The sequence below is a fragment of the Rhizomucor pusillus genome (genome assembly GCF_041956525.1).
Source record: "Rhizomucor pusillus strain CBS 183.67 unplaced genomic scaffold VTP01scaffold_10, whole genome shotgun sequence".
NCBI classification, from domain to species: domain Eukaryota; kingdom Fungi; phylum Mucoromycota; class Mucoromycetes; order Mucorales; family Lichtheimiaceae; genus Rhizomucor; species Rhizomucor pusillus.
Genome location: NW_027192152.1, coordinates 1,011,584 through 1,038,358, shown reverse-complemented (window position 1 = coordinate 1,038,358; position 26,775 = coordinate 1,011,584). Strand labels below are relative to the sequence as shown.

Sequence of the window (26,775 nt, the reverse complement as noted above, 5' to 3'; positions counted from 1 at the left end):
ACATATTCCATTTCCTACTTTTAATCGAGGTAGGTTGCCCAGACCCAATTTGCGGGTGGCGACGGTGTGACCCATGTTGGCGGCACTTTTCCAAGCAAGGAAAATCGGGTATTGTTGTTTTCATTATTATCTACAATGTAATAATCCCACTGCTTGCGTATCCGTAGCAGATTTTGTGCGCTTTGAATTCCTTGACACCAGTATCCATACGCTGATTCATCCAGGGGCAAACGCTGCCACTTGTCCTCTGGATGTACATACAGTGTTCTGTCACTGTCGCTTTGTTCATTGTCATCCTCTTGCAAGGTTTGCTCTGCAGATGGTTTTTCGTGCCAAGCCTTGACTTTTTCAAAGAATTCGTTTCCTTCTTCGGGAAAGAAATGGCCTAAAAGAAAAATGATGAGAAAAAGGAAAGGAGAGGCGAGATTGCAAAAACACGATATTTCACCTTGAGCTTCAAGTCGTTTCCGTCGAATGCGTCTCAGTTCTGTCAATCGATCCACGAGTCTTTCAAGTTCTCTGATCCGAGATTTGTGAGTATCACGTTTCTTTTGTTCTTCAAGTCGCTTTTCAAGTTCTTGTTGCTAAATGACTAGTTGAGTACCCTGGAACTGGTATAGCGATATCGTTGGTTACCTTGTGCCTTTCTTTCTCCTGCAAGAGTTTTTCTTGTCTCCATTGATCGATTTCTTTGTGTAAGCGCTGTCTTCTCTCCTCTTGTTCGGCAAGCTTTTTTTCCAGGTTGAACTTTCGTCGCTGTCTCCATCTCTGCATGTTACACTTATTAAGGAAGGGTCCGTTTGAGACACTTTTTTGGCATATACCTTTTTTCTTTCCAATTTTTTCAGTTTCTTCTTGAGCCGTTCGACGTATTCTGGATCCTGCAGCTCGTCGGAAACCTAGAAAAGGGAGGTAAGGTTAGTGACTCTAAATTGACAAGCGTGCGCAAAGCGCCATCGGCGAGAGAAAAAAGCTTACATTGGAAGGACCTGTCTCCTTGATGAGGGTTTCCAATTTTTCAATCGTCAAAACACTCTCGCCCAGCTTTTGTTTCAAGGCTGTGATGCATACGGGCTTTGGACGCACATCGGTCATCAATTTGAAAAGATCTGTAGGCAGCAGCGGCGACGGCAAGCGGCGGAGAAGAAGAACAGCAAATAACTACAAATCTTTATTAATTGCGAGGGAATCATGACATTAATTTTGAATAACGAAAAGGCGCCAGCAATGTTGAAAATGCAATGTTTAACATGAATAGAATACAAAATAACTGGCGACTTAGAGATGATTGCCATTGGGGTGTGCTCGGTTTTTGAGTTCCATGGCATCCTCTTCGTCGTCGTCGAGAAAATCGGGTCCGGCATCGTGTATGGTGTCATTATGACCTCCCGTCAAAGGAAGCTCAGAGTAATCTCCATTGGCTGGCATCTTGGCAGCCGCAGAAGGATCGTATTTGGTAAGCTTCTCCCACAGATAGATCAGTGCAAAGGAAAATAAAAAGACAACGAAGCCAAATGACAGTAAGACGTTGCTGTACGAACTGATATCGATGCCGGAAACGTTCAGATAGTTGAGCTGTTCCTCTGTCGCGCCCATAAACAGCATACCGGAGAGTATCAATGTCTACAAGCATTTACATAAGTTACAATGGACAATTTCCAACAAGTTCTCTCGCATACCAGAGGTGGGATATACTGCCAGGGTGAAATTATGAAATCACCTTCTTTCCAAACGAAGCAGATTTCAATGATACGACTTAGACCACCGGCCATCAGCATGTATCCAAAGTAAGAATGGATCTGAGCACTGTTAGCTACATGCTGGGCGTGGCCTTGGAACGCAACCGCAGTTAACATGATTAGAATTGATGGTATCACGCTTCTCCTTCCATTTCTGCTGAGGACTAGTCCGACTAGACCAGCTATCCACCAAATAATACCCATGGAGGTATGCTGATAATCGCCGTGATTCCATGGTTGGCCCCATCTGGTCAATGAAACGACGACGACGACGACATAGTTTAGTATACCCATACGATTCATTTTCAGTAAGTAAAACGATTTACCTGTGTTCCGTAAAAGTATTGACAATACCCCAGAGCGTGATAACCAGGCTATCGTACCATTCCTGACTTTTTCCACGTCTCAAGAGCCAAGGTGCACCCACACGCAAGGACAAAAGTAGCAGGATACCGTATGCTACGAACGACGAACCCATGATAAAGTGTGCCAAACACTGGCCGGTGTGATCGCCGTAGCAGAATCCAACACTAGCGATAACGCCTAGTACGATTTGTACGTATCCAATCACCGGTAACAGTGCGCCAAGAACTTTGTGTACAGGAACTAGGAAAGGTCGGATACGTCCGTGGATGCCCCGCTCCAGGTGCAATTTCAAGTATAGACCGAGAATGAATTGCGATACAAGTGTCCAGATGAGGATATCTGCGAACCAGCGATGTGCAATGTGTGGTTCCTGCAAAAATAATACATCAGTGTTAAATTTTTTGTTAATGCATCATACAGATTTCTCTTATTCTTACATAATTGCGACCACCGTGTGCGTGCGCCAAAAAGTAACCGACGACAAACAAGGCCGTGCCAAATATCTGTACAGGAACATGCCATCGGTTCCTCGCTAAGCCAAGTACCATGCCTATCGGAAATACAAAGCCAAAAGCTAGTTGGATGCGCGTATGGTTAGTTAAACATACACACTGGGGAGTGGCAAAGATCTTTTACACACCAATAACCATAAAGGTAATGTGCAGGGCCATGATGAATCCAATAGGCTCATCGGTTGCTGCGCTTGACTCAAACACAGACGGGTCAAGATTGTGGGAATGTCCTACAGCACCATGCTCATGCCCGTGTTCGTCCATGCTGCCAAGGCCACTTTTTGAAGGAAAAGGAAAGATAACATTTCACGCGGGGATAACAAAATCCGTTGCCATCCCGACCGCATTGTTTCACAAGAAATCTAATGGAGTTCTGTCAATCCAGGTTCCTGGCTCTGCTAACGGATCTTTTATATATCGTCATGTCTTGCTCGTAGCAAAATCCAAAACTGCATCGTTTAGAATAGGAAAGCAAACAGAAAAAGAGTATATGGTAATTACTGCAGAAAAGCTTGTACCTGAGCGTATTGTTTCATCACGTCAGGTACCAACAGCATATTGTAATTCAACTCCATGAATCGCTTAATGTGCTTGTTCTTCATTGTATGAAATCTTTTCTCCAAAAGGATAATGCTATATATTGCCATAACGGTGAAAAGGAGATAGATCAGCCAACAGAAGAGGGCGAATATATCCAGCTTACCAAGCAAGAAAGAAGAATAATGATAACATGCAACCCGACAGTTATCAACTTTATACGTTGCTTATCGATATCGAAATTACAAGCCCATTTTGAGCGAGAGAACCACGAAAAGATGTAGGAACAAATACATATAGTTACTTTGGCAAGGATTTCGATGTTAGATAATTCCCTGTAGTCTCGTAACTAACGTATCATTACAGATCCTAAAGGACAATCATTGTTCACATTTCACTGCCACTCGGTATGACGTTAATGTGCCCGTATTTCATAGATTGCACATGATTTCAAGGAGTGCCATTGTTTCTCTAAATATTATGATAAACATTTATATATGCAATCGATGTGCATTGTATAACGGAACACCTAATACCCTTGGGTCATTTATCCTTGATTAAAGGATGAAGAGATAATTAATCCAAGAAGATGCTATCCTCGAGGAATTCTAAGCGGATCCTTTATGCAGTGCTAGAATGAAATTATCATAATCATTGACTTCTCTTGGAAACTAATCCTTGAATTCCTGGACGCCATCCCCTAAACACCTGGCTGTGATTTTGGCCCTGATCAACGTTGACAGTGTTATATCTGACGTAGCAAGGACCAAGACTCTCTCATATGCAGCGTCATGCAGTCTGATCTCGCGGCAGAACCTGATACCCATCGACACCTCATTTTTGATCAGTATGATCAGATCGCAGCAGGGCTGCCTGGGTTCCCCCGACATAGAACGAATAATCAACTAGTAGGACGAACTCATTTTCCCGCTGAACGACTCTCTTTATCGGTATCTGTCGCCATCAATCTCGAATGTCATCCGCTAGTGCGTCAAGTGCACAACTTACGATAGAGACATTCGAGGAGCCAGAGGAAGAGCGCAATGATATCTCGCCTGAAGCTTCTACCACCGTCTGCGCAGACTGCGGCGCTATGACGCCTCCATTGTGGCGACGAGGTCCAAATGGCGATACCGTTTGCAATGCTTGCAGTCTGTACCCCGAGCCTGGAAACCGAGATCACGCAACAACCATACGTAGTAACAACAGGAACCCGAAAACGACGACGCAAGTAGCGCAGCGTCGAGTGACTCTCGGCCTCGCATGGTCGGCCGCGGTAGTCTCCCAACCGACTATCCCAATCTTTTCAACAGTCCGTCAAAATTATCTTCCCGTGAATACCGTGCTTATTTAAATCAGAAATGCCGAATCGGGGACGAAACGCACGTTAAGTCATTCAAACATGTGTCTAGTCCTGAGATGCTATGATATGGTATTCGATGGCCGCGACGTCCTGGTGTATGCAGGTCCCACCTCGAACTATGAACGGTGTTTCATGGACATAAAAAAAAGACGATGGACAAAACGTTATATGATGGCGCGCATGATATGAAGTATTACCACTACTTACAAGAACTTCGTAGTCGGGATATCAATGTGCCTCATCGCAATATTTATGAACAACTGAAGAAGTATGTCATCGAAGTTCTCTTTGAGAGTGCCAATCTTCCTTTTTCGTGATGGCTTTATGCAATCTTCACGTGGCCCTCGGGAAGCAAGAGTACTCGAATATTGCATTGAAATTTTACTTCGATTTAATAGGCCAGCTGGATCTGTTCATGGCAGAATGTGCCAATAAGGAGTATTGGATCTCGCAGCACGCATATGATCTGAACGAGACGGTCACGAATACGATCGGAGGGAGTATCCGCTATACACGTGGCTGGTTCGGTTTCCGTGAAAAGCAGTACGATGCTAGGCGCTAAATCTTTAAACTTCCAGGTTTGAAGGATCTACAGTACGCCGGTATCCAGATGCGAGTGGGAAATCTGGTCCTTGATGTCCTGGGTTATGCTGATGAAGAAGACAATATGAACGGGGTGTCCTTCCTCCCGCTGAACGCAATGACGCCAAAAACTTCCGAAGATTGTTCGAGGTTTCCATCCCCAGGTCAGGATCCAGGAAGATCTCGAGAGTTCTGCACAACTCTATCCATGTACTACAATTGTCTGATTCTTGATCGCGAGAGCTACGATATCGCCGTATCCATTGGCCTGATCGATCCATACGATATCACGTTCCAGGATTTTAACAAGTTCACTGAAGGAAATCGAACTGTACCGATGCCGTATAATTTTACATATCATGGTATCTGTACATAGAATTTGTGCAGTTTATTATAATCATTGGAACGCCTTCGTAAGACATTGGAATCGTCTATGGTATGATGAACCATGAACCTTTTATTTCAATGTCGCCGCATACATATTTGCATTTGCTGGAGTCATTCAGGTCCTACAGACAGCCGGCATCATCCCGACATTGGAACGATAGGCATGGTGACTTTGGAACCATCCTAACCATGGATAGACCTTCGGATAGCATTTTCTACAATGATCAAGAAAAACGGATTGAATATTTTATCCTTTATATCCCTTATCCTTACCTGTACTATTACGAAAATACCCAGTCTGATAGTGTTCTACAAGAGTAACTAAATAGCAGGTTTGGAACTGCATAGCTGACTATTCATCCCTTTCCTGAGGTTTCCGCTAGTGGCTGCTCCATTTAGCACGCTCGTCCGATATATGTACGAGGCAATCTCAACCTGAATGACATCATGAAAGAAGAAAAGTCGTACTACTTGGCTTATTTTTGCGTCAACAAAGCCAGCAATTTAGGGAGCTCAGACCTTGCAAGTTTATTTTCTCTGCATAACAGACGGTGTTTGAATTCTCGTTGGCTGGAGTCCGTGCACGTTGCACGACAAGTCGGCGCATAATGGTCGTACAGAGGTGCAACGAGTACGTACAAATTCCTTGAAAGCTGAAGAAACAGAATCTTGCATCAAAGCCATACATTTAACTATGAATAATAAAAGTGAAGGAGTGAATTTGGATCGGTAGGACAAGAACCAAAATTTTTTCATGGTCATGTGATACCGCCCTCCCCAAGGAATTTGACAGAGGCGATGCTCAGGAAAAGAAAAAAGAAAACCAGCAGTGCTCAAAGGCTTTACGGTGATGGAAGAGACTAATAGATATATATATTAAAATCAACGTGAACAAGCAGGTTGCGCAGTAAAGAGAGTATATTTGACCGGAAGAGCCTGGCTCTCAACGAGTTGCAATATGAAAGTGAGCTGTTGCAAGAATCTTTGACAAGGCTCCAAGAGAACGCGTCCGTAAACTTGTAGAAGCCTACGCTTCAAGTGTGATAATTATTATAGCTCTCATACTCGACACAGAACCGGCTCTGACTGGAAAGAAAAAGGCTGCTGCGACGCTGGACTCTGTCAAGTTGTCGCTCGCAGGCATGATCGATAAGCAGGATGGAAAACAGCCTTTAAGACTAGAAGAGGTTTACCCGACTTATGTTTATTCCTTCCTAAAAAAGTTAAAATTATGGCAACTGCTCTTGACATTGTTGAGTCAAGGCAATGAGGTGTTAAAAAAATTGGGACTTTCGTCCCCTTGCCCCTTCGCCACCTTTCTCGCGATGAATGAGGCCAGTGGATCCCCCCTGCAAGTCTGGTGGCCAGCCTCGTTGCAAAGCCTGGCTGTTTATTTTTTTGTTTTCATGAGCTTGTGGTAACGTTTCCGCGTTTGGGCCTGTCTTTGGTATCATATGAAAGCTGGGCAAATTTTATGACATGGGACAGTTCAAAGGTATCATTTAATACGGAAAATTGAAGTAGTTACATGGTAGCAAAGTCTCGAAGGCGTCAAATTCGTTGACGTTCCTCGTAGATGCGTCCATTTTGTCGGTCGAAGAACCGATTCTCGGGTAGGGCACAGTTTGTATTTTCCTCTTTACGACGACCGTATATTTATATGCCTTCAGTTTCTGCGTGGTTTGGATGCATGACCGCCAGTAATGATTGAGAAAAAATCAACTCGTTTAAAAGCGTTGCGGTGTACAATGATTATTTATTGACTTCCGCAACAGGTAGACGAACACTCCCGGCTCTACGCTGGTTTGATTAGACGATGATGCTACGCAGCTAAATAGTATACTGTATAAACCGGTGCTCAGCATCTGGTGAGGACTGACAAGTATTTAATTGGGTTTGGACATCATCATTTCATCAACGACTTTACAGCTAAAACGGCAACAGTTTACAATGATGCTTTCTATTTTACTGAAATCTAAGGTACTTAGTATTAGATGCTATTTTAAGCTTTACAGAGGCTTCCATTCTTTGCTCCGGTATATGAAGTTATTTGACATTTACAATTGCATCTATTGTCATCCTTCCGCGCCAGCCGCAAGAACAGCATCCGGTGTCAGACATGACAATTAGGCATATGATACTTCGCTTGGAACTTTGAGGGTGAGTTTGTTGATAATCCGAGAAAATAGTTGGTAGGGGCCATTGGTGTCGAAGCACATGACCTGGTATCCTCCATTCTTTAGATTTTTGAGTGCTTGAGCGACTCAAGTGGCCATTTCGGAAGCGACGTGATTGTATAGTCATCTATTAATCCAGCTTGGAACCGTTCTAATCCTGTCCAGGCAATCATGACTCCATTGTCGGTGCAAAGAGCGGGAGGTGGACATACAAGAGGTAGTCCATACGATGCTGCTACTGTTTCCAATCTTCAACGAAGACAAATATATAAGATATATTGTAACGTTTTTTCCACAATAAGCGAAATCAATACCTTGATCGAAAGAACTTGTTGCTGGCGACACCGCCGCTCACAACTAGAGCAGTCAATGGCTTATTCGGCACTTCCTGATCCAGTGCGAGTCTCAGTTTTTGCTCAATGTGGCGTATGCACACCATTTGGAAAGCTGCAGCAACATCGTTGATATCCTGAGGACTCGAGAGCTTCTCAGTTTCCACAAGTCTGGCCACCATGGTCTTGAGTCCGGAGAAGCTAAACTTGATCACAGACTTGTTACGTTGCAGCATCGGCATAGGGAGACGGGATGCAAAGCGCTCAGGATCACCTTGAGCTGCAGCGCGCTCCAGCGCTGCTCCTGGACCGCCCTGCTGTGCCCACTCTAGACCTAGTAAGCGAGCTGTTTTGTCGATAGCCTCGCCTACAGCGTTGTCCAGACTCGTTCCAAGCTCAGTGTAATCTCCCAATCCATTCGCTGTCAACAGCAACGTATGTCCACCCGATATCAACAATGTCATGAATGGAAATTCAACTGGATTCGTTAAACGTGCTGTCAGCGCATGCGCTTCCATGTGATGTACTCCAATAAGAGGCTTCTTGGTGACTGCAGCGAGCGCCTTTGCTGCATTCAATCCAACTGGTAGGCATGGGGGAAGCCCAGGACCGCGTGTGACAGCTATTGCATCGATTTCATTGATAGATAGGTTGGCTTCTTCGAGTGTACGAGTGATTACACCTGGCAGGTGCTGTGAATGGCCGAGACTCGCAAGTGTCGGGACGATCCCTCCCATTGGTTCATGGAGATCTTTCTGGCCATGGACAACTTGAGACAGGATCTCGCGATTGGAGGATACAATGGCAGCAGAAGTGTCGTCGCATGACGTCTCTATGCCGAGGACTTTGACTGCGGTGGAATATGTGCGCTGTGAAACGAGCGGTCGAGATATCCGAAGTAGAGCATGCATGGTTTCGTTGTTTGTTGCTGTTCCTGGTTCTGAAACCACAAAGCCAGAATTTTTAGCTTCCATCCAAAAAAAGAAATAATAAGAGTGATTATGCACTGCAACTTGCTGCAACGTTGAATGTTTGCATCGCTCGCGAGGAAACCTTTTTTTCCTTCATACAGATTGCATCCTACTAGATTGAAGCTCTGCGATTCTGTTTAAAATTTGACTTGGAAGAGCACACACAGCATATCGTGCGACGCCTGACTGTTGGCTGCACCCTGTCTTGTAACAGGTTGGCACGGGCTCGGCTTTGCTTAGATTGACTTTTAGCATCTGATACAATGCAGAGCGGTGTAGTCCCGGACATTGTTCTGAAAAAGAGTAAGAAGGAACATGTCCCGAAACATTGGGCCGGGGAGGACATGATCTAAAAGATCTCTGCCGACTGGTTCGCGCCGTATGCTGTGTCACATACAGGTGCAAATTCGAGGGGAGAAGGCACAGAGAACGGCAAAGCCCAGACAGGGGATTTATTGACACAACAGTTGCAGATCTCTACATGTCTTTAGACTGTTGTTTGACGCACGAGATTCATGTGCGACTCTGGCAAAGATTTCAGGTTTACATACCCAAAAGAACAAAGCAAGTACTCCGCCCCGCGTTCTTTGTTTCTAAAGGGATCGATTATACAAGTCCGAAGCCCAGAAGATAAATTCTTTGCAGCAGCAGCCGATCATCCAATTGAACCCGTCATTATTACTCGTAGAATAGTACACCTGGCTACGGTTAAGGAGCGATCAAACTACGGGGTTGAATAACAATCATACCCAGTTGATCTTGATCATGTATTTGTGCAAACTTTACGGAATCGAAATTAACTAGTTCTTCCACTATGCTACACAAACCGAAAAATTCTTCTGGAATCACTTCCGTTTTCATACATTACACCGCTTCCGATGACTAACCGATGAAATAGGTAACGACTAACCATGACTGTACACGACAAGGGTGTAATGGAAAAGGATTGCGTCATTTCACGCGTCTCAACTCGGCTGCAGCAACGCTATGGTGCTAGTAAAAGAGAAAGAAGCGACGAATTGTTTATTTTAAGCCAAGAGACGCCAACCGTGCATTGAAAAGACGGCTGATAACGGATGCAGGAAAAAATCTCGGGATTGCAATGGATTGTCGTCTTTTAGGCTCACATCGATGCTCGTGAATCTTACAGGTTCATTTGCGGAGTCGACTCCAAGTGAGATAGTTTGGTCGTAATCTGACCTGAAAAGAGAATAGTTTCCACCACCCCTGGAGAGGGAGAGAGGGTATGCCAAGTGAGCAGCCAGAATCTTGCAATGTGAAATAACATCATTTAGGTTTTCAAGGGAAAAGCAAAGCAAAGCAAAGCCATGAATCTTATTCTGCGGATTGGCGCTCGTACAGAAGCGTCTAGCAAAAAAAAAAAAAGAAAAGGTGGTCCGAACGCACGAGAAAAACGGAAAAGAATGATGTCGATTTTGTGTTGTGTCAAATCTGCGCGCGATTGAAAAAAAGGGTGCTACAAAAAATGCAAATCTCGCTTCTTCTCCTTGCATCTTCCTTCTTTTTTGTAATCCTTTCATCGCCGCCCGCATGCCGCCATATATACAGCCATCCTTTGAAGTAATCGAAGCACGTAACTGGGCAACTGAATGTATCAACAGCTTCTTCTCTGAATCCAAACCAATTGAATTCGAACCTGCGGTTTCCACTACTACTGAGCAGCGTCGACATCCTCTTCGTGCCAGAGTCAGTGCACCAACACAACCTCCATCTTCACGACAACAGCGGCAGCATCCGATTCGTCGATCACTTTCAGTGCTAGATAGCAACCTCTTCGGCTCGCACCACGGCAGCAACTCCTCCAGCAAACATAATGGCCAACGGCAGCAGCAGCAACAGCCGAAACCGACGAAGCAGCAGCAGAAGCAGCACGGTGGCCGAAGTAGCACCTTGCGAGAAAAGCCCGTAGCACCTTCAACCGCGACTTTACTCAGCAAACCTCCGTCTGCTATTAAAAGACACAGCCTGATATTGCTAGACAGCTCTTCATTCAAATTCAAGCGATGGTTCTCCTCAGGCGATAACAACAAAGCAAAGGAGTTGCAGGGCCGAACAATTTGGACTAAAACGTTCAACTCATACTTGCTAGAATCATCATCAGAGAAGGTTCGTACACCGCTTCTCACGGGCAAACCCTACCCTTCTTTAAAATATATCTAATCCTTTCTTTGGCTTCTCCATGTATTTTTAGCCCTATGCAAAACAGTCACTTCGCTCGGCGCAATTGTCTCGTTTTATAATGACGGAAATGATCTCCACAGAAGAAACGTATCTTGATCACTTGACAATTATCAAAGAGGTGAGGGATAATCCACGGAGAGCTCTAATGCGCACATACACATAAACGCAAGCAAGCAGAGATGATTTAGTGTGTGTGTGTGTGTGTGTGTGTGTGTGTGTGCGCAAGAGCTTGTAAAAGATTAATAATAATATTTAGTTTAACTCTGCGTATTAATACGTACATTAAACCTCCTTACAGATGTTCATGGATCCACTCAAAGAAGCAGCTACTGCACAGCCTAGACCGCTAGTCAACATTAAGGACGTCGAAACAATCTTTGCGTACATTCCAGAACTTATTGCCTTATCAAGTGCCATTCTCCGGAGGTTACACGAAACTGTGCATGCCATCGAAAGCAACCATTCGTGCCGCAACTGCTGCAGCTGTGGCGTTGGCAAAGTCTTTTGCGAATATCTCAACCGATTCGATATCTACATCTCCTACGCCGCCAATTTCGCAAAGGCTCAGCGATGCGCTACCAAGAAAGCAAACGCAAACATTGTATGCCGACAGCTCATGCAGGTAAACGACGAATTTATCTCTTAGCTTAAACGCAAAGCGCCGGTGGTGGTGGCTCATGCATAAGCTTTTGCATCTACAGGAAAAACAAATGAATAAGCTGTTGTATGCTGATTATGCCATTGCACCCATCCAACGAATCACAAGATACTGTCTCTTGCTCAAAGGTATGCAAAAAGGAGAAAAATACCGCATATCCGAGACATAGATCTTAATCTATTTTTTCCCTCTAAAGATCTAAAAAAGCATTCCGTCCCATCGCAACCTGATTATCTTTACCTGGATCGAGCTCACAAATGCATGGCTGCCCTGGCCATCGCCATGAACGACATTCAGTAACAACCCCATATACACCTTGTTCATTGTTCTTTCCTTTTCCTTTAATTTGGTTCGTTCTTTTTTCCCTTCATTTGTTTCCTCGTTCCTCCTTCATTTAGCATAGTACAGTCATACTCCTCATGTGTATTTAATTTCTTCTAGTAGCATCTAACATCTTAATATATGGCAATTCTGTATGCATTCTTGAGAGCAATTAAAAGTGTCTTGAAAAGTGCTGCCGTTCCCGCCCCCGCATTTGACTTTGTGCAAGTCGCGTCGTCCTTTTTTGAATGGACGCGTCCCGCCGCGTCTGGGTTTCATACGTCCCTTTCTGTCTAGACGATCTCGCCTGAACCATGAGCCAAGAATCACGAAAGAGACCGTTTTTTACGAGAGAATCCAGCGATGTAGAAATGGAAGAGGCTTCCCCCGTGCGATCAACAAAGGAGCCACGGTTGGAGACGACGTCGTCGTCACCGCCGGCACAGCCTGCCGCACGTCTCTCTCCAGAAACCGCCAGCAAAGTGAAGATACTACGTGATCTCGTCGGCGAGAACGTGCCAGAGTCAAAGCTGGTCTCTCTTCTCAAAGTATGCCGAGGAGACTTGGAACGCGCTGCCAATATGTTCTATGCAACTGCAGACTTGGCTTCTTCGGCTTCGTCATCCTCCGCCTCGTCGTCCTCCAGATCTAAAGACAAGAATAAGCTATATATTGGATTTATATACATTGAAGGTACAATATAATGCGTTGCTACTTGTATATATCGTGACGCTAACTGCAAACTGTCTTTGAACAGGATGGTCGACGATCACTGGTCCAAGTCCGATTAAAGAAGGCGATCCGATCCTGATTACTCGACAACAGCCAGGTTTTGCAAAGTACATCGGGAAGAGAAGAAAGGGTGAAAACATCATTACTCGATTCACAACAGTATCTGGTCGTGAAATTGGTCGTCTGAAGAGCGATTCGTCGCGAATGATCTCGTTGTTACTGGACCTGGGCCTATGCGACTTTGAAGCGACAGTCATTGATTGTCTTCCTCAACTATCAACGGGAAAAGATATCCAAATTGCCGTCAAATGCTATTTCAACAAGTCGGCTTTCCGCCCAATTATACCTATAATGAATGAACAACAAAAGTATGGATTTGATAGCAACACAGAAACAGCAGAGGAGCGCTTGGCCGAACAACGCACGCTTGCTATATTAGACCTTATCCGACGATTGAATTTGAAGACGACTCGATCAGCTGTCCAGCGAATGAACTTGACTATTTCTGACGAGGACGAGCTAGACGACAAGTACAAAATGTTCAAAACATCCATAGCGACTCCAGTCCAAAGAGTTAGAGAAGAAGATCCAGATGAAGAGAACTTGATCCAAGAGCATGAATATACCTTGAGCAATGAACAGCTGGACGCAATTTACGATAAAGCACGACAGTTTGATCAGCAGATTGCAGAGTTAGACGCACCACCCGAACTTGCATTAGTGCTGAAGCCGTATCAGAAACGAGCTCTGGCCTGGATGCTGCAAAAAGAGACGATGGACCAAAGCAACGGTGATCTAGGTATGCGTTCGATGCATCCTCTGTGGGAAGAATATCCATTTCCGGAAGAATTCGACCAACCGTCAGATCCATCCACTCCTTCCTTCTTTTATTTTAATCCTTACAGCGGTGAATTATCACTCGAATTCCCGGCATTAGATACAAAAGAACGAGGCGGCATCCTGGCAGATGGTAAATGGAAATCCATAGGTAGCGATGTATGTTTGGAATTAACAACACGATTTTTCCGTAGAAATGGGCCTAGGAAAGACCATTGAAATACTCAGTCTGATCCATAAGAACCGTTACCGCTGTGGAGTGACCCCTCTTCCTACTGATTTACCCCCGAATTCATCACCTACAACGTTGATTGTATGTCCACTTACCTTACAGGCGCAGTGGCGTGAGGAGATCCTGAGAGGATCAGAGCCTGGAACAATCAAAGTTCAATCGTTTTACGGCCGCGAGAGAGAACAGTTTTCTCATCGCAGGATATGCAGTTGGGATGGATCAGCGCCCGACGTCCTTATTACGACCTACGACATGGTTATATCGGATTTCAACTCATCGGACAGCGCATTGCGTGATATTCACTTTTGGCGCGTGGTTCTAGACGAGGCTCATCTGATCAAGAATAGAACGAGCAAGAGAGCACAGTTCTGTGCGGCATTGAAAGCACCTCGCCGCTGGGCAGTGACCGGTACTCCTATACAGGTAATAGATATCACTTCATCCATGTTAGGATTAGAAAAGAAATTAAAGCGAACTGTTTTCTTTAGAACAAACTGGAGGACTTGTACTCACTTGTAAAGTTCCTAAGATATGAGCCATGGTACGATCAAATATGGATATCCGATAGTACATTGTCGCTCATATACGGCATTCCAGGGCTAGTTACAAGTTCTGGCGCACATATATCACGATTCCATTTGAGAAGCAAGATATGCGAGCTTTGGAGGCTGTCAAAACTGTGCTGGAACCGCTTGTACTTCGTCGAACCAAGGACATGCGGGATGCGAACGGTCAGTCTATAGTAGCTCTTCCACCAAAGGAGGTCAAGATCGAATACCTTGAATTCTCCCGAGCCGAGCAAGATTTATACGACAGTTTATATATCTACAGCAGGAACACCTTCTCTGGATTGTGTGCTTCTGGCAAGGCGCTCAGCAATATGACCTCAATCTTAGGTTTGCTGACGAAGCTGCGACAAGCTGCTTGTCATCCATCGCTAGTTTTGCCAAGAAACGATAAACGCCCCAGCAGCAGTAGCAGTGGCCCGATATCATTCGACACTTTAAGTCCTAAAGATAAATACGGCGAAGCTATTGTTGAAGCCCTGCGTGCACTGCAGTCTGGAACCTCGATATCCGAAGATGCTGAGCACCCAATCGCTGCAGAGTGCCCACTCTGCTTCGAGCCGACTACAAGCAAGATCGTCATGTCTTGCATGCATATGGTCTGCAAGAGTTGCACCATGCAGTATTTACAGGTGAGCTAACCGGCTATTATTTATTATTCTTGCCAACAAAAAAATGCTGATTGCATCTTATCCCTGCGCAGCTGCAAGAAGAGCAAGGAGAACAGGGTCACTGTCCCATCTGCCGGCAGGCCATCAATGAAGAAGAGCTCTTGGAGATTTCAGAAAAGCTCGCAGAGGGAGACAACAGCGAAGACGATAGACCTAGCAATTCTTCGCCAAAGATCGATATTCGGAAAGCTATCAGGGGTCACGAAAGCTCGACTAAAGTTTCTGCATTGATGGAATATCTTAAACGTTTCGTCCGGGAGCGACACAAATCGATTGTCTTTTCGCAGTTCACGTCTTTTCTCGACATCATCCAAGTCGCTCTCAGAGAAGAAGGTATTCAGTATCTAAGATTGGATGGTAGCATACGCGGCGTGGATAGAGAAAAGATTATTACCGAGTTTGCATCGAAGCACGGCAGGACGTTTGTTTTACTTGTCAGCTTGCGTGCTGGCGGTGTTGGATTAAACTTGACCATGGCGAACAAAGTGTTTATCATGGATCCCTGGTGGAACCACGCTGTCGAATCTCAGGCTGTGGACAGAGTCCATCGCCTCGGTCAAGAGAAGCCCGTAAGCTACATGGCAATATATTGGGCGAAAAGTTTGATAAAACTCACGAGCCTGGAATTACTATAGGTTCAAGTCATTCGATTCGTCGTGCGAAAAACCGTAGAAGAACGCATCCTGCAAATACAAGACAAGAAACATGTAAGTTTTCACAAGCTCTATATTGACGCAACTCTTGACTAAAATGCCGTCGTAGAATCTCACAACTCAATTCTACATGTCGAAAGAAGAAGCTAGATCAGAAAGACTGAAGGATTTGAAGATCCTCTTTGGGGACCAATTATAGGTCTAGCTAGATTAAAGCAGTTTATCTCTATTAAGTGGAGATTCATCATACCCTGTCTCTCTCTCTTTTTTGTAATACTAGAAGGCGCTGGTTTTATCTACAAAAAGTCTAAGCCTATACCCAATTGCAATCCACGCTTGACTTGATCACCCCTTGCTGCTGTCAAAGGAATACAGTAATTAAGTTCTATCCGTGCAATGCTGTGTCGATAGACGAGACCAAAGCCGGCTGCGATGCTAGGAGATTGTATCAAGGATTTTGCAGAATCCTGCAAGCTAGTGCCCATTTGCCAAGGTACGAGAGTGCCAGCATTTACGAAAGCGTGCGCACGGACGGGTTTGCTCTCGCATTTTGGTAGCGGTGCAAATGCGCTGACACCAGCAGCCCAGTATGCGTCGCCTCCGAGTGCATCGCGGTAGTCATGAGGTCCTAGACCAGCAGTTCTGAATCCACGAACAGATAGCGGGCCGCCTAGCAGGAATTTATCTGAAATGGATGCAGGGTTCTTTCCATAGTTGGCCAGCCAGCCTGCTCTCGCGCTCACGCTCACGACTATTCCGGGATGCATGCCTAACCATTCATCTGTCTCTGGATCCTTGAGTAACTGTCCTCCGCCGAATTGATGGCAATACTGCATCTGTAATTCAGTCTTGAAAAATTTGGCATTGCCAATGCCCAATATGCCAGACAGCTCTTGCGACCATTTGATCAAATAACCATTAGATGGTGACAGGATATCGTCTCGGCGATCTCTGACAAAGGTATGTGTAATGGAAGATTTGAGAGTGTGGCCGGCTTGGTTGCGAATGCTAAGCATCATCGATGTATCAGTCAACCTGGATCTATATCTGATTTACTGCGACATAATCAACAAACCTCAACGATGCTGTATCCGCGACTTTATCTATGGACCTCCATATACAATTGTAGCTTACTTCATGGTACCCATATTGGGAAATCCCCTGCACAGCGAATCAGTCTCACATGCACAGTAAAAAAGATGTGATCGCAAATTCACGTACCCTGTATCGCAAGCCTAGGCCTCGAGATAGTTCTTCATGTGAGCTGATCAGCATGTTGTTTTGAAGCACATTGTGCGCATTGATGTCGATCTTTGCATCCGGCGAGGCATTGACGGGACGTGACAGAGCAAACTATGAGTCCAGCATCGTTTAGACTAACGATTATGTACAAAATCGAGTATTTCAACTATCCACTTGCCTGGAAGGCTGAGCTATTTCGTGTACCAAATGATGCCACCGATTCCAATGTTTCTGCTCCTCCGAATACGTTCCGGACAGTTATGGATCCGTTCTACGCCAAATGTTAACGACAGAGAATTGACATTATTTCTGCTGCTGCCTTTTTACCATATTGCCTTCATTGTTGCCAATCTCTGTGCCTGTCTTTATAAACAATCGACTTTTCTCTTTCACTTGGTATACAACGTTGATCGAGTCTGGCGCTGCCAATGGATCCGTATCTGAAGCACGATCGAGCAACACTTGTACACCATCAAAGATATCCAGTCTCTGCAAACGCTCTGCAACGTTCTGTGCTTCGTTGACGACGTCGGCGATCGTGCTGCTGTTAAGTACAGGTGAGGTCGCGGTTTCCAAGAACGAGGGACGCGTAGCTTTAGCTCCAAGGACCGTAACGGCATTGACATGGGCAGGCGATCCGGCTGTGGCGTGTAGCTAATTGTATCCGATAAACAACGATAAACTGGTTAACCGCACACTGTCACGTCGAACTGGAGAGCATGCAGCGTTTGTAAGCACTCACTAGATTCAGCAAACGTCGCATGGCAAGCTCTCTTGCCTGTCTTTGACGCAGCTCATTTTCGTCTGCTACCTACATGAAAGCAGGATGTAAATTGATCGTGTATAATTGCGATCTGGCACCTGAATAACGCGATTACCTTTCCCTCCATGGACATGTTGACAAGCTATTTGTCCAAAGAAAACAACAAACAAGAAACTCGAGACAAGGAGAAGAAGGAGGATGGAACGAAACCAAAAATGAATCAAGCGCTTTATTGTCATTATTATTATTTGTTTCCGCCAAATTGTATCCTGGTCGCCAAGCAGACATGATCGCTGCCAAAGTTTCTATTGGGAAGCGAAGGTTCCATGGTAGACTGCGGTGGCATTCTCAAAAGCTCAATTGCCATGATAGGATCCAGCCCTGGACGCAGCAGAATGTAATCTAGCGTACCCTTGAACGCGACTGTGTAGTTTGAAAATTTTGGTTCGCCAAACTCTGGGTCTCCCTCGCCAGGGTCGATTTGATGGTAGCAGCGATATACGCTCTGCCACCCTGCTCGTTCTTGCTCAAGTTGTTGCAGCAAATCGGATGTTGGCATGGTCATCGCCGCAGCTTCGCCTGTTATTTCCTCGTCGTCACCACCCTCCTGCGCTTCCGGAGGTGCTGGGTTATCGACGTTGTTACTCTCTTTACTGGCACTATCATTCTCCTGCTGCGGTTGCTGCTGCTGCTGCTGCGATGTGATAGTCATGTATGAACCAGGCAATTTCCGCGAGAGCTCGAGACCTTCAATGTCGCGGTCCGATATGCCTTTGCTGTTCAATATGGCATATCCAGGATCGTCTGGCGTCGTGTTGAAATCGCCTATTGCGAATGGAATCCACTGTGTGTCTGATATCTTGCTTTGCACCTCATTCTTCAGTTGCAGCAAGCGTCGTAGATATATCATGGATTGTCGTACACGCTCGTAGACAGCTGTGGGTCGCCAGTACAAGTGTGTGTTGCCAACAACAAACCCATACTGCGGATGTTGACTGTGCTGAAGTGCAAGGAATTGACCGACGTTCCCTGTCTTCCACGTAGGAGGGCAAAGCGGATCAGTGTCATAGTCGACTGTTTTGTAGCCTACAGCTGTAAACATGTCGGCTTTGTATGCAATGGCAAGCCCTGGAAAAACGGCCGCGTTATACATGGTTGCGATATAGCTGTATGTATAAAACTTTACCATGCTTCTTCCTGGGATGTTGAAATAGCTCTGTCTTGTAACCGAGTTTTTCTAACACGCCTTTGTAGAACGTATCAAAGTTATCCATTTCTGATAGAAAAAATTGTTAGAGACAAGAATATATTTGGATAGTTTGACATACCTTGCATACACAAGATATCAGGATTGTACATTGCCATTTCTTGGGCAACCATGTTTCGACGTAATTTCTGATAGAGACTTGTTCAGGATGTACAATTTTAGCGACGGATAAATTTATGCAAAAGTACCCATTTCAGCATTTCTCCAGAATCAGGGAACAGGTGGCGTTTGATGAGACATTGACCTAAAATCTAAAGGTATCATGCACAACGGTAAGCATATCTTGAGCAACAAACTAGCGAGAATAATTACATTGAAGGACATGACAGTAAGACAGCCGACAGCGTCCGGTAAGGGCTCGTTGCCAGGAATCGCGCAGAACGATCGCTGGATCGGTTTAGGAGGAGGTAGCTGGTTCCGTTCCTTGTTTGCCTGGCTCAGCTTCTTTTGTTCCTCCTTTTTACGTTTCTTTTCTTCCTTGAGCTTGGCAACGTCGACAGGATTACCCATGGTGAAGGTGTTTGTACGGGTGGCGTGCGCTGTTGTTGATCGGTAGCAGGACGACGCAAACGACGTTATTTAAGCGGAGTGCTGCTGTGCTGCGCGACATTGATTTGCACGGATGGTGTGCTGCGGCTGTGAGATAAGCTTAATCAATTGACGAGGACCACAAAACTTTATTTTGATTGATGATGATGATGTTTGGCCCTGAACGCGACGCAGTAAGCATATTGCTCTAAGTTTACAATCAATTACTCCAGAAGCACAGTTAGATACTTGTGACTTAGATACTATTGTTACATAAACAAGAAGCCAGCTGTCGAGTTGTTCTTCGAGGAATCATGATGACCAAATGATTTGACACGACAAAGAAATATTGTTGGCTTTACTGAAACAATGACTCCCCCAAAATAAATATATGCTGGGGTGAAAGAATGGTTGTGCATGATTTTCGAGCCATTTTCCTTTCTTTCTCTGCTCTTTATCCTTTTCGCTCTATCATGATTTACTGTGACGGCCAGTAGTTCGATGTAATCGAAGCCCATTGTGCACCCGTCTTGAAATTGCTGTACATTCTCGCTGCTGATCGTAGCTTTGAAAATGAGCACAAAAGGCCTTGAAGAAAGATCGTCGAAGAGAATGGTAAAATACTTGGATAGAGCCGGTTTGTATGATCATGTACATATGACTGAAGGTATCCACAAATTAGGAAGACATAGAATTTCAAGCGGTAGCGAGGCAGCTGACACAACAATTTCTATGTCTCATTCCCAACAAAACGGATGCTCTTTGTCTATGGTGAATTACATTAATTTATTGTGCACCTATTGCGTGCTCCTTTGAATGGATAAGTCTAAGGAAAGTTTCATTAAGTGGCACACTGATTCCTCGTTCTTTCGCGAGACGCACAATGTAACCATTAATGAATTCTATTTCGCTTTTTCGCTTGGCTCGCAAGTCTTGCACTGTCGAGCAGTTATTGGCAGCTGCAATCTCTGCCATTTTCACCACTTCGTCGAATAGCTCATCGTTCGTACACTCAAGTTCCGTCAGCGTCTTGGCAACTTCTTCTGTCAAACCACGCAGTAACTCCATAGCCTCGGGACTCTCCAGGATGCGTCCATTGTTAACGTCCAGGACACCGGCAAGTGGATTGATCGTTGCGTTGATAACCAGTTTCCGCATCATTCGCTTACGAAGTTCCGGCCATTCTAGGACAGTAGTTCGCATGTCAGGACATTCTGTGAATGCATCGATGACTGCTTTAATCTTGTCTTTTTGGGAATGAGGCATAGCTCCCAAGGCCAACGCCTGGGGATCATTCCATCCAGAGTTGTGCTTGATGCTGTATGGAGCGAGTCGTTCAACTGCGTGCCGATTGACACCAACTACGATCGACGGCGCGTCTTTTGCTGACTCCCAGACTTTGGATAGTAACTCCTCGGCTACTCCCATGCCGTTTTGGAATAAGACGAGCGTGCTATCTCGGTTTAACATTGGCTTGACGGTGCGGATAGCCTCAACAGCATGTTGGGCTTTCGTGGCAACGACTAGTGCATCTACAGTGCAATCTTCCGGGGGATCGTGGAAGTTTAGCGCGTCGAAGCCGGTTATTTCGACGGGCTGCTGATGCAGCCTCAGGTACGTGATGCGATTCTTTCGATCAAGAAATTCCTGGACATGGTTCTGCGACCGTAGCAACAGTGTAACCGGGTTCCGTCGACGAAGCTCGGTTGCTATGTGGCAGCCTATTGCACCAGTGCCGAGGATATGGAAGCGCATGTTTGGTATCTATTTGATACAAGGCAGACAGCTGGATGTGAAGCAGGGACTTTGTCCCACATACCATTCGTACTTTCTCACGTTTCGATAGCGGCTGTCAAACAGTTGGCAGTAATTTTGATCCGACACAGTATCGTATATTTCACGTCCGTAGACTTTCAGTCTTCATTTATTTATTATTTACTTCTGTCTAGAAAAAATATCAGCTTTGCTATCATTACGGGTAGTTCTCCTTTTGCGAAATAAGCCATTCTTCAAAGGTCTCTGTCTTGCGCTTCAAAAGAATCGACAGCAGATCGTTGGGAACTATGCGATAAGGACGGACAACGTGGCAAAGAATATAGGCAAGAAGGTGAGGCATTTTCAACAGGTCCACGTGCAACTGGTAAGATTCGCTTGCAGATATTTGTCGATACTTGATTTCGCGACCGAGAACCTTGGAGTAAATCGCAGCACGTTGCTCGCCAGTGATAAAGTCGCTGACCATGTCATACACGCCGTCTCCATGCTTCTCAATAGGCTCTTGGAAAATAATGGCTGCAAGGGCACCGATGTCGGTTGGCGAGACCCAGCCTTCAATATGGTCCGGCGGATAAGATCCCAAAATCTCGTTACTCTTCTTGATGGTGTAGGCGCTTACACGTAGCTCGTTCGTCATAAAGCCCGCGGGACGAAGAGCAACGTAGGCTCCGCGGTTAGGGATACTGAGGATAGCCTCCTCTGCTTCCCTGTAGGCAATATTGACGACGTTTCCGCGCCACGATTGGCCGCTGCAGATACAAGACACATCAACAATTTGCTTAATACCAGCTGCGTATGCTGCTTCGGCAATTGAACGAGCGTGCTTGGCTTTATTCGCGACATCCGTGATAAGCAGGTAAAGACGCGTGTGACCAGGCAGAGCATCTTTGAACGTGCTGAGATCAGCGTAACTGCCCTTGACGACCGCGATGTTGCTGTCGGGATACAATTGATTGACTTTGGCAGGGTCGCGCGCAAGCAGCGTCATAGAATTCCAGCCTTGAGCAGATCAGGAACGAGTCTCTTGCCCGAATAACCTGTGCCTCCGATGATAAACACTCGATCGCTGCTGTTGGTCATAGTACCGCTTGGAATGATTCAGTTTATTGCTCGAAAGGCGACTGCTCAATCCTGTATTTATATTCAACCGTTGTATGAGGAGCTCTTTCGGATATAATTCGCTGCCCCGAAATCGGTCCGATATTAGTTAGAGCGATGTCCAAAATGGACCAAAATGGAAGCCTACACGCAAATGTCATCCTCATTGCAGAGAAATCATGCATACTGTCTGTACCACGCTTTAGGATAATACAAACGCACAGGATAATACTTTACGTGCGATAGTTTTCCTAAATAATCAAATTTGCATAGGAACTCTAGCTTTCTAGCGCACGGTAGATTGCAATTCTAGATTTGCAAACATCCATCCATATGCCCCCTTCCCTCTACAAAGCTTATCACTTAGAAAACTCTTATGTGGTTTAAAAGTCTGAATTTTCCAGAATGCGCATTGATGCGCATTTTTCGCTGTTGTTGAGATAACGCGTGCGCGAATCAATTCGATTTGAGTGCAGAGCTGAAGTTGACCAAAATGACAACGCAGCAACCTGATCTCCCACATAGATCTCATCAGAACCTAATGTCTGCCGCTCAGGACCTGCCAGCAAGACCTGTGCGACCGATGCCACCGCAGGGTGCACCAGTGAGACCAGCAGCTCCCATGCAACCTCCAATCCCACACCCACGGCCTTCCAATATGCCACCGCACCAGCTAAATGCGCCGCCACGGCCGGTTGCAAGCATGGCTCAGGGATACCCATCGCCTTACCCAAGCGCTGCAGGTTTGTACCTGAAATATTTTGACTGGTGAGGGTTTTTAGCCCCGGTATATTGACGTAGACGTTCAGGACCTATGGCTACACCTACTCCACAGTCACCTATGGATGCATTGACTTCTGCTGCTGCCAGCATGAATCTCCAGACAGCAGCAGCACCACCACCACAGGTATGCTCTAGAGACTAGCATCGTTCGGAACTGTGGATATTAAGAAGAAAAGTAGCAGCAAAACACCGTATCTATGCAACAGCAGCCGCACAGATCTACGAAGCCTAGACGTGTATATGCGCCGATGACACCTCCTCCATCCAACGATGCTTCCCAACCGTATCAATACCAACAGTCCCCAATGCAGCAACAGCAGCAGCAGTTGCCACGACCAACAGCGACGACAGCGCCGCAACCGCTTCCCAATCAGCAGCAACAGCAGCAGGTTCACCCTCCGCGCAAGCAACATCGCATTAATCCAGATCATATCCCATCGCCTGTCCAGATACGGCAGCAAGATCAAGAATTATATGCCACCGAGCCGTATGCAACATGTTCCCAGGAACCAATGCCACTCGCAACCACCGACTTTAAAATCATAGATCAAGGAAACTGCAATCCTCGGTTTATGCGCACATCGTTCAAGGAACTACCCCGCTCATACGACATGATAAGAGATACATATCTACCATTTGGCATCGTCGTCCAACCGCTTGCTGCGTGCCATCCAGAAGACGAACCTGTGGTTGTGGCAAGCACTGGACCGGATGGGCCCGTGCGATGTAGTCGATGCAAAGCATACATAAATCCGTGGTGCCGGTTCACCGACGGAGGTCGCAAATTCATGTGTAATTTGTGTGGATTCTTTAACGATGGTAAGGGATATATATATCCAAATATATCTGCAGCATTACTAATTCCTGTTACACATGTATAGTACCTGAAGAGTACTTTTCTCATTTGGATATGTCTGGACAGAGGGTTGACTTGGCAGAACGCCCGGAATTGCAGCGTGGGACGATCGAGTTTCAAGTGCCTCAGATTTACTGGACTCGACAGCCCTGTCCCCTACGCGTGCTGTTTGCAATCGATGTTTCGTGGCACGCTGTCAGATCTGGCATGTTAAAGAGCGTATGCATGGCTCTAACACAGACTCTCTTTGACAAGGAGATGTCTGGAACACGTGTGGCGATCATGACCTTCGATACCGCAGCTCATTTTTACAATATCAATGTATGTATATATGTAATTAGTTTCTGTTTGAAGATAATTTATTCAGCTGACTGTAATTAGGGCGAAGAAGCGCAAATGATGGTTGTGCCAGATATCAATGACGTATTTTTACCAATATCTGAAGACAGCCTCTTCGTATCCCCACATGAAGCCAGGTTGGAGTCATTTACAAACCGGAGGTCGCTTTTGAGAAAGATATAACTCTTACACTGGATACCAAATTCTTCAGGAACACTATAGAAGCCCTGTTATCCAATCTCCCACAGATGTTCGCTGAAAACCAAACGCAAACCGCCGCTCTCGGAAGTGCTGTCAAGGCCGGACTTATTGGATTGGTAATCTACATATATATTTAAAGAATCAGGAAACCGAAAATACTCACCTTTACGACAGAAACCAACTGGTGGCAAGGTCCATGTCTTCCAAGCAGTGCTTCCAACCGTAGGACCTGGTGCCTTAAAATCTCGGGATGATCCAAAACTTCACAACACCGAAAAGGAACGACAGCTGCTCGCACCACAAGATACCCTATACAATGTGATCGGCAAGGAATGCGTCGAGCTGGGAGTCTGCGTAGACTTTTGGCTTTTCCCTCCACCCAACATGTACATAGACGTGAGTACGCTTGGTAAGTCTAAATATCGAATTACTAACTGCATGTATACGCTGATTTTTTTCTTAGGAGCTCTGCCGGCGTTGACGGGCGGCGACACGAATTATTTTGCCGGCTTTAATCCGTTGAATGATGAGCCAACGCTCGTCCGGCGACTCTTGCATAGTGTGACAAGAGAGCAAGGATACAACGCTGCAATGCGAGTGCGCTGCTCCAACGGTGAGAGAAAATAATCCCATCCAAAATTAGCAACAACTCTAACTAGGTTGTGTCTAGGATTCTCGGTAGAGGATCAATATGGAAACTTTTACATGAACAACAGCACCGATGTCGAATTTGGCGGTATTGATGCTGACAAGGCTGTCGCATTTACCTTCCGTCACGACAGTAGGCTCGACGAAAAGGAAGGATTCATACAGTGTGCGTTACTGTATACCACGAAATCTGGAGAACGGCGCGTGCGTATCCATAACCTGAGATTGCCCGTAACCTCAGATATCACCAATCTCTTCAAGAATGCTGATATGGATACTACAATGAATATTTTATGCAAGCAAAGTAAATAATTTGTCGCAATGTCCTGAAATGGGAATTTTGCTAATTTTGTTGGTATCCAGTCATTTCGCAGGCATCAAAGCGGCTACAGCGAGAATTGGCATCGCAGCTCGATGGAGAGTGTACCAGGATCCTTGCAGCGTATCGCAAACACTGCGCATCTTCAGCATCCAGCGGGCAGCTTATCCTCCCAGAAGCACTCAAAACACTTCCAGTATACGCTAGCGCCTTTAGGAAGACCCCGGCCTTCCGAAAGACCATGGGCTCCATCGACTACAAAGTTTATTGCATGCGAAGTTTGAAATCAATGGGTGTGAGAGACACTGTATTATGCCTGTATCCACGGATGATATCTCTGGATACCTACATTACGGTGCGTATCAGTTATTAAATTTTGAATTGCTGGCTACTCATTCTAGAATTCAGGATAATGGACACCAGACTTCCCCGCCGATGGAAAGACTTTCCTACGAACGACTTCGCACGAATGGAATCTACTATTTGCGTAAGTGGTTGAATTGACGCTCTGAATATCTGGCTTAGTTCCCATTAATTGCTTCTTAGAATCTTTCCATATTTCCTACATATGGATCGGACGAGATGTTGCACCAGATACCTTACAACGCATTTTGGGCACTACTAATCTTAATGAGGTGAGTGCAATCTCCTAAGGCTTACTACATATTGCTAATGCAACAAACAACTGTAAATAGAAACCATCCAAAGTACATTCTCAGCTTCAGACGCTTTTGGATCAATCACCATTTGCACCTCTGCAATACATTCGCCAAGGTCTAGATAGGGAGCTCCTTTTTGCCACAGAACTCGTAGAAGACGAAGTGTACGATGAACCGACATACGTTGATTATCTCTGCTCTATTCATCGCATGATCCAAAGCGAGGTAAAGTCTACCTTTAGAATTTTATAAAAAAACCTTCTGACGACAAAGTTTTAGATGGAACGAGAGAAACGGGACAACTTTGTGGCCAATGCGTCGTACTGGGCCTACCGTTATTAATCTGATGACATATAAAGTTATGAAACGCTCTATTAGTATATTTTGCATGCATTTTGTATAATCATTCAAGAAAGAATCTTGTACACTTTATACACTTTTGAATCTGTTTCTAAACA

General features: G+C 45.4%; 12 protein-coding genes across 12 annotated transcripts; 5 read left to right on the top strand and 7 right to left on the bottom strand.

Moving 5' to 3' along the window:
* Positions 1-20: 20 nt before the first annotated feature.
* Positions 21-1,095, bottom strand: VTP01DRAFT_1425 (uncharacterized protein; the record flags this gene model as incomplete). The annotated part of the gene is made up of 5 exons (XM_069379774.1): positions 21-385; positions 449-584; positions 637-768; positions 825-899; positions 979-1,095. 5 exons carry the CDS (start codon positions 1,093-1,095, stop codon positions 21-23), a joined length of 825 nt encoding a protein of 274 aa, XP_069238833.1.
* Positions 1,096-1,278: 183 nt separating this feature from the next.
* On the bottom strand, positions 1,279-2,881 carry VTP01DRAFT_1424 (uncharacterized protein; the record flags this gene model as incomplete). Its single annotated transcript, XM_069379773.1, has 5 exons — positions 1,279-1,623; positions 1,680-1,986; positions 2,066-2,475; positions 2,543-2,679; positions 2,746-2,881. 5 exons carry the CDS (start codon positions 2,879-2,881, stop codon positions 1,279-1,281), a joined length of 1,335 nt encoding a protein of 444 aa, XP_069238832.1.
* A 1,064-nt stretch (positions 2,882-3,945) lies between these two features.
* VTP01DRAFT_1423 (uncharacterized protein) lies at positions 3,946-4,508 on the top strand (the record flags this gene model as incomplete). The annotated part of the gene is made up of 2 exons (XM_069379772.1): positions 3,946-4,031; positions 4,142-4,508. The coding sequence occupies 2 exons, from the start codon at positions 3,946-3,948 to the stop codon at positions 4,506-4,508; spliced, it is 453 nt and encodes a 150-aa protein (XP_069238831.1).
* Positions 4,509-4,556: 48 nt separating this feature from the next.
* Positions 4,557-5,807, top strand: VTP01DRAFT_1422 (uncharacterized protein; the record flags this gene model as incomplete). Its single annotated transcript, XM_069379771.1, has 4 exons — positions 4,557-4,644; positions 4,916-5,044; positions 5,096-5,461; positions 5,518-5,807. The coding sequence occupies 4 exons, from the start codon at positions 4,557-4,559 to the stop codon at positions 5,805-5,807; spliced, it is 873 nt and encodes a 290-aa protein (XP_069238830.1).
* Positions 5,808-7,725: 1,918 nt separating this feature from the next.
* Positions 7,726-8,906, bottom strand: VTP01DRAFT_1421 (uncharacterized protein; the record flags this gene model as incomplete). Its single annotated transcript, XM_069379770.1, has 2 exons — positions 7,726-7,912; positions 7,978-8,906. 2 exons carry the CDS (start codon positions 8,904-8,906, stop codon positions 7,726-7,728), a joined length of 1,116 nt encoding a protein of 371 aa, XP_069238829.1.
* Positions 8,907-10,517: 1,611 nt separating this feature from the next.
* VTP01DRAFT_1420 (uncharacterized protein) lies at positions 10,518-12,126 on the top strand (the record flags this gene model as incomplete). The annotated part of the gene is made up of 5 exons (XM_069379769.1): positions 10,518-11,093; positions 11,179-11,286; positions 11,467-11,790; positions 11,870-11,954; positions 12,023-12,126. 5 exons carry the CDS (start codon positions 10,518-10,520, stop codon positions 12,124-12,126), a joined length of 1,197 nt encoding a protein of 398 aa, XP_069238828.1.
* A 335-nt stretch (positions 12,127-12,461) lies between these two features.
* Positions 12,462-16,037, top strand: VTP01DRAFT_1419 (uncharacterized protein; the record flags this gene model as incomplete). The annotated part of the gene is made up of 8 exons (XM_069379767.1): positions 12,462-12,840; positions 12,905-13,849; positions 13,911-14,371; positions 14,437-14,489; positions 14,546-15,146; positions 15,218-15,754; positions 15,821-15,892; positions 15,948-16,037. 8 exons carry the CDS (start codon positions 12,462-12,464, stop codon positions 16,035-16,037), a joined length of 3,138 nt encoding a protein of 1,045 aa, XP_069238827.1.
* Positions 16,038-16,134: 97 nt separating this feature from the next.
* Positions 16,135-17,976, bottom strand: VTP01DRAFT_1418 (uncharacterized protein; the record flags this gene model as incomplete). The annotated part of the gene is made up of 7 exons (XM_069379766.1): positions 16,135-16,846; positions 16,914-16,999; positions 17,060-17,191; positions 17,259-17,351; positions 17,408-17,734; positions 17,823-17,891; positions 17,959-17,976. The coding sequence occupies 7 exons, from the start codon at positions 17,974-17,976 to the stop codon at positions 16,135-16,137; spliced, it is 1,437 nt and encodes a 478-aa protein (XP_069238826.1).
* A 111-nt stretch (positions 17,977-18,087) lies between these two features.
* On the bottom strand, positions 18,088-19,620 carry VTP01DRAFT_1417 (uncharacterized protein; the record flags this gene model as incomplete). Its single annotated transcript, XM_069379765.1, has 5 exons — positions 18,088-18,971; positions 19,030-19,119; positions 19,172-19,238; positions 19,299-19,361; positions 19,423-19,620. The coding sequence occupies 5 exons, from the start codon at positions 19,618-19,620 to the stop codon at positions 18,088-18,090; spliced, it is 1,302 nt and encodes a 433-aa protein (XP_069238825.1).
* An 804-nt stretch (positions 19,621-20,424) lies between these two features.
* On the bottom strand, positions 20,425-21,393 carry VTP01DRAFT_1416 (uncharacterized protein; the record flags this gene model as incomplete). Its single annotated transcript, XM_069379764.1, has 1 exon — positions 20,425-21,393. The coding sequence occupies one exon, from the start codon at positions 21,391-21,393 to the stop codon at positions 20,425-20,427; it is 969 nt and encodes a 322-aa protein (XP_069238824.1).
* A 217-nt stretch (positions 21,394-21,610) lies between these two features.
* Positions 21,611-22,402, bottom strand: VTP01DRAFT_1415 (uncharacterized protein; the record flags this gene model as incomplete). Its single annotated transcript, XM_069379763.1, has 1 exon — positions 21,611-22,402. One exon carries the CDS (start codon positions 22,400-22,402, stop codon positions 21,611-21,613), a length of 792 nt encoding a protein of 263 aa, XP_069238823.1.
* Positions 22,403-23,005: 603 nt separating this feature from the next.
* Positions 23,006-26,659, top strand: VTP01DRAFT_1414 (uncharacterized protein; the record flags this gene model as incomplete). Its single annotated transcript, XM_069379762.1, has 14 exons — positions 23,006-23,255; positions 23,322-23,419; positions 23,475-24,114; positions 24,177-24,472; positions 24,533-24,627; positions 24,702-24,807; positions 24,866-25,100; positions 25,155-25,304; positions 25,362-25,643; positions 25,703-26,013; positions 26,067-26,145; positions 26,205-26,293; positions 26,354-26,542; positions 26,597-26,659. 14 exons carry the CDS (start codon positions 23,006-23,008, stop codon positions 26,657-26,659), a joined length of 2,883 nt encoding a protein of 960 aa, XP_069238822.1.
* Between the last annotated feature and the right edge of the window lie 116 nt (positions 26,660-26,775).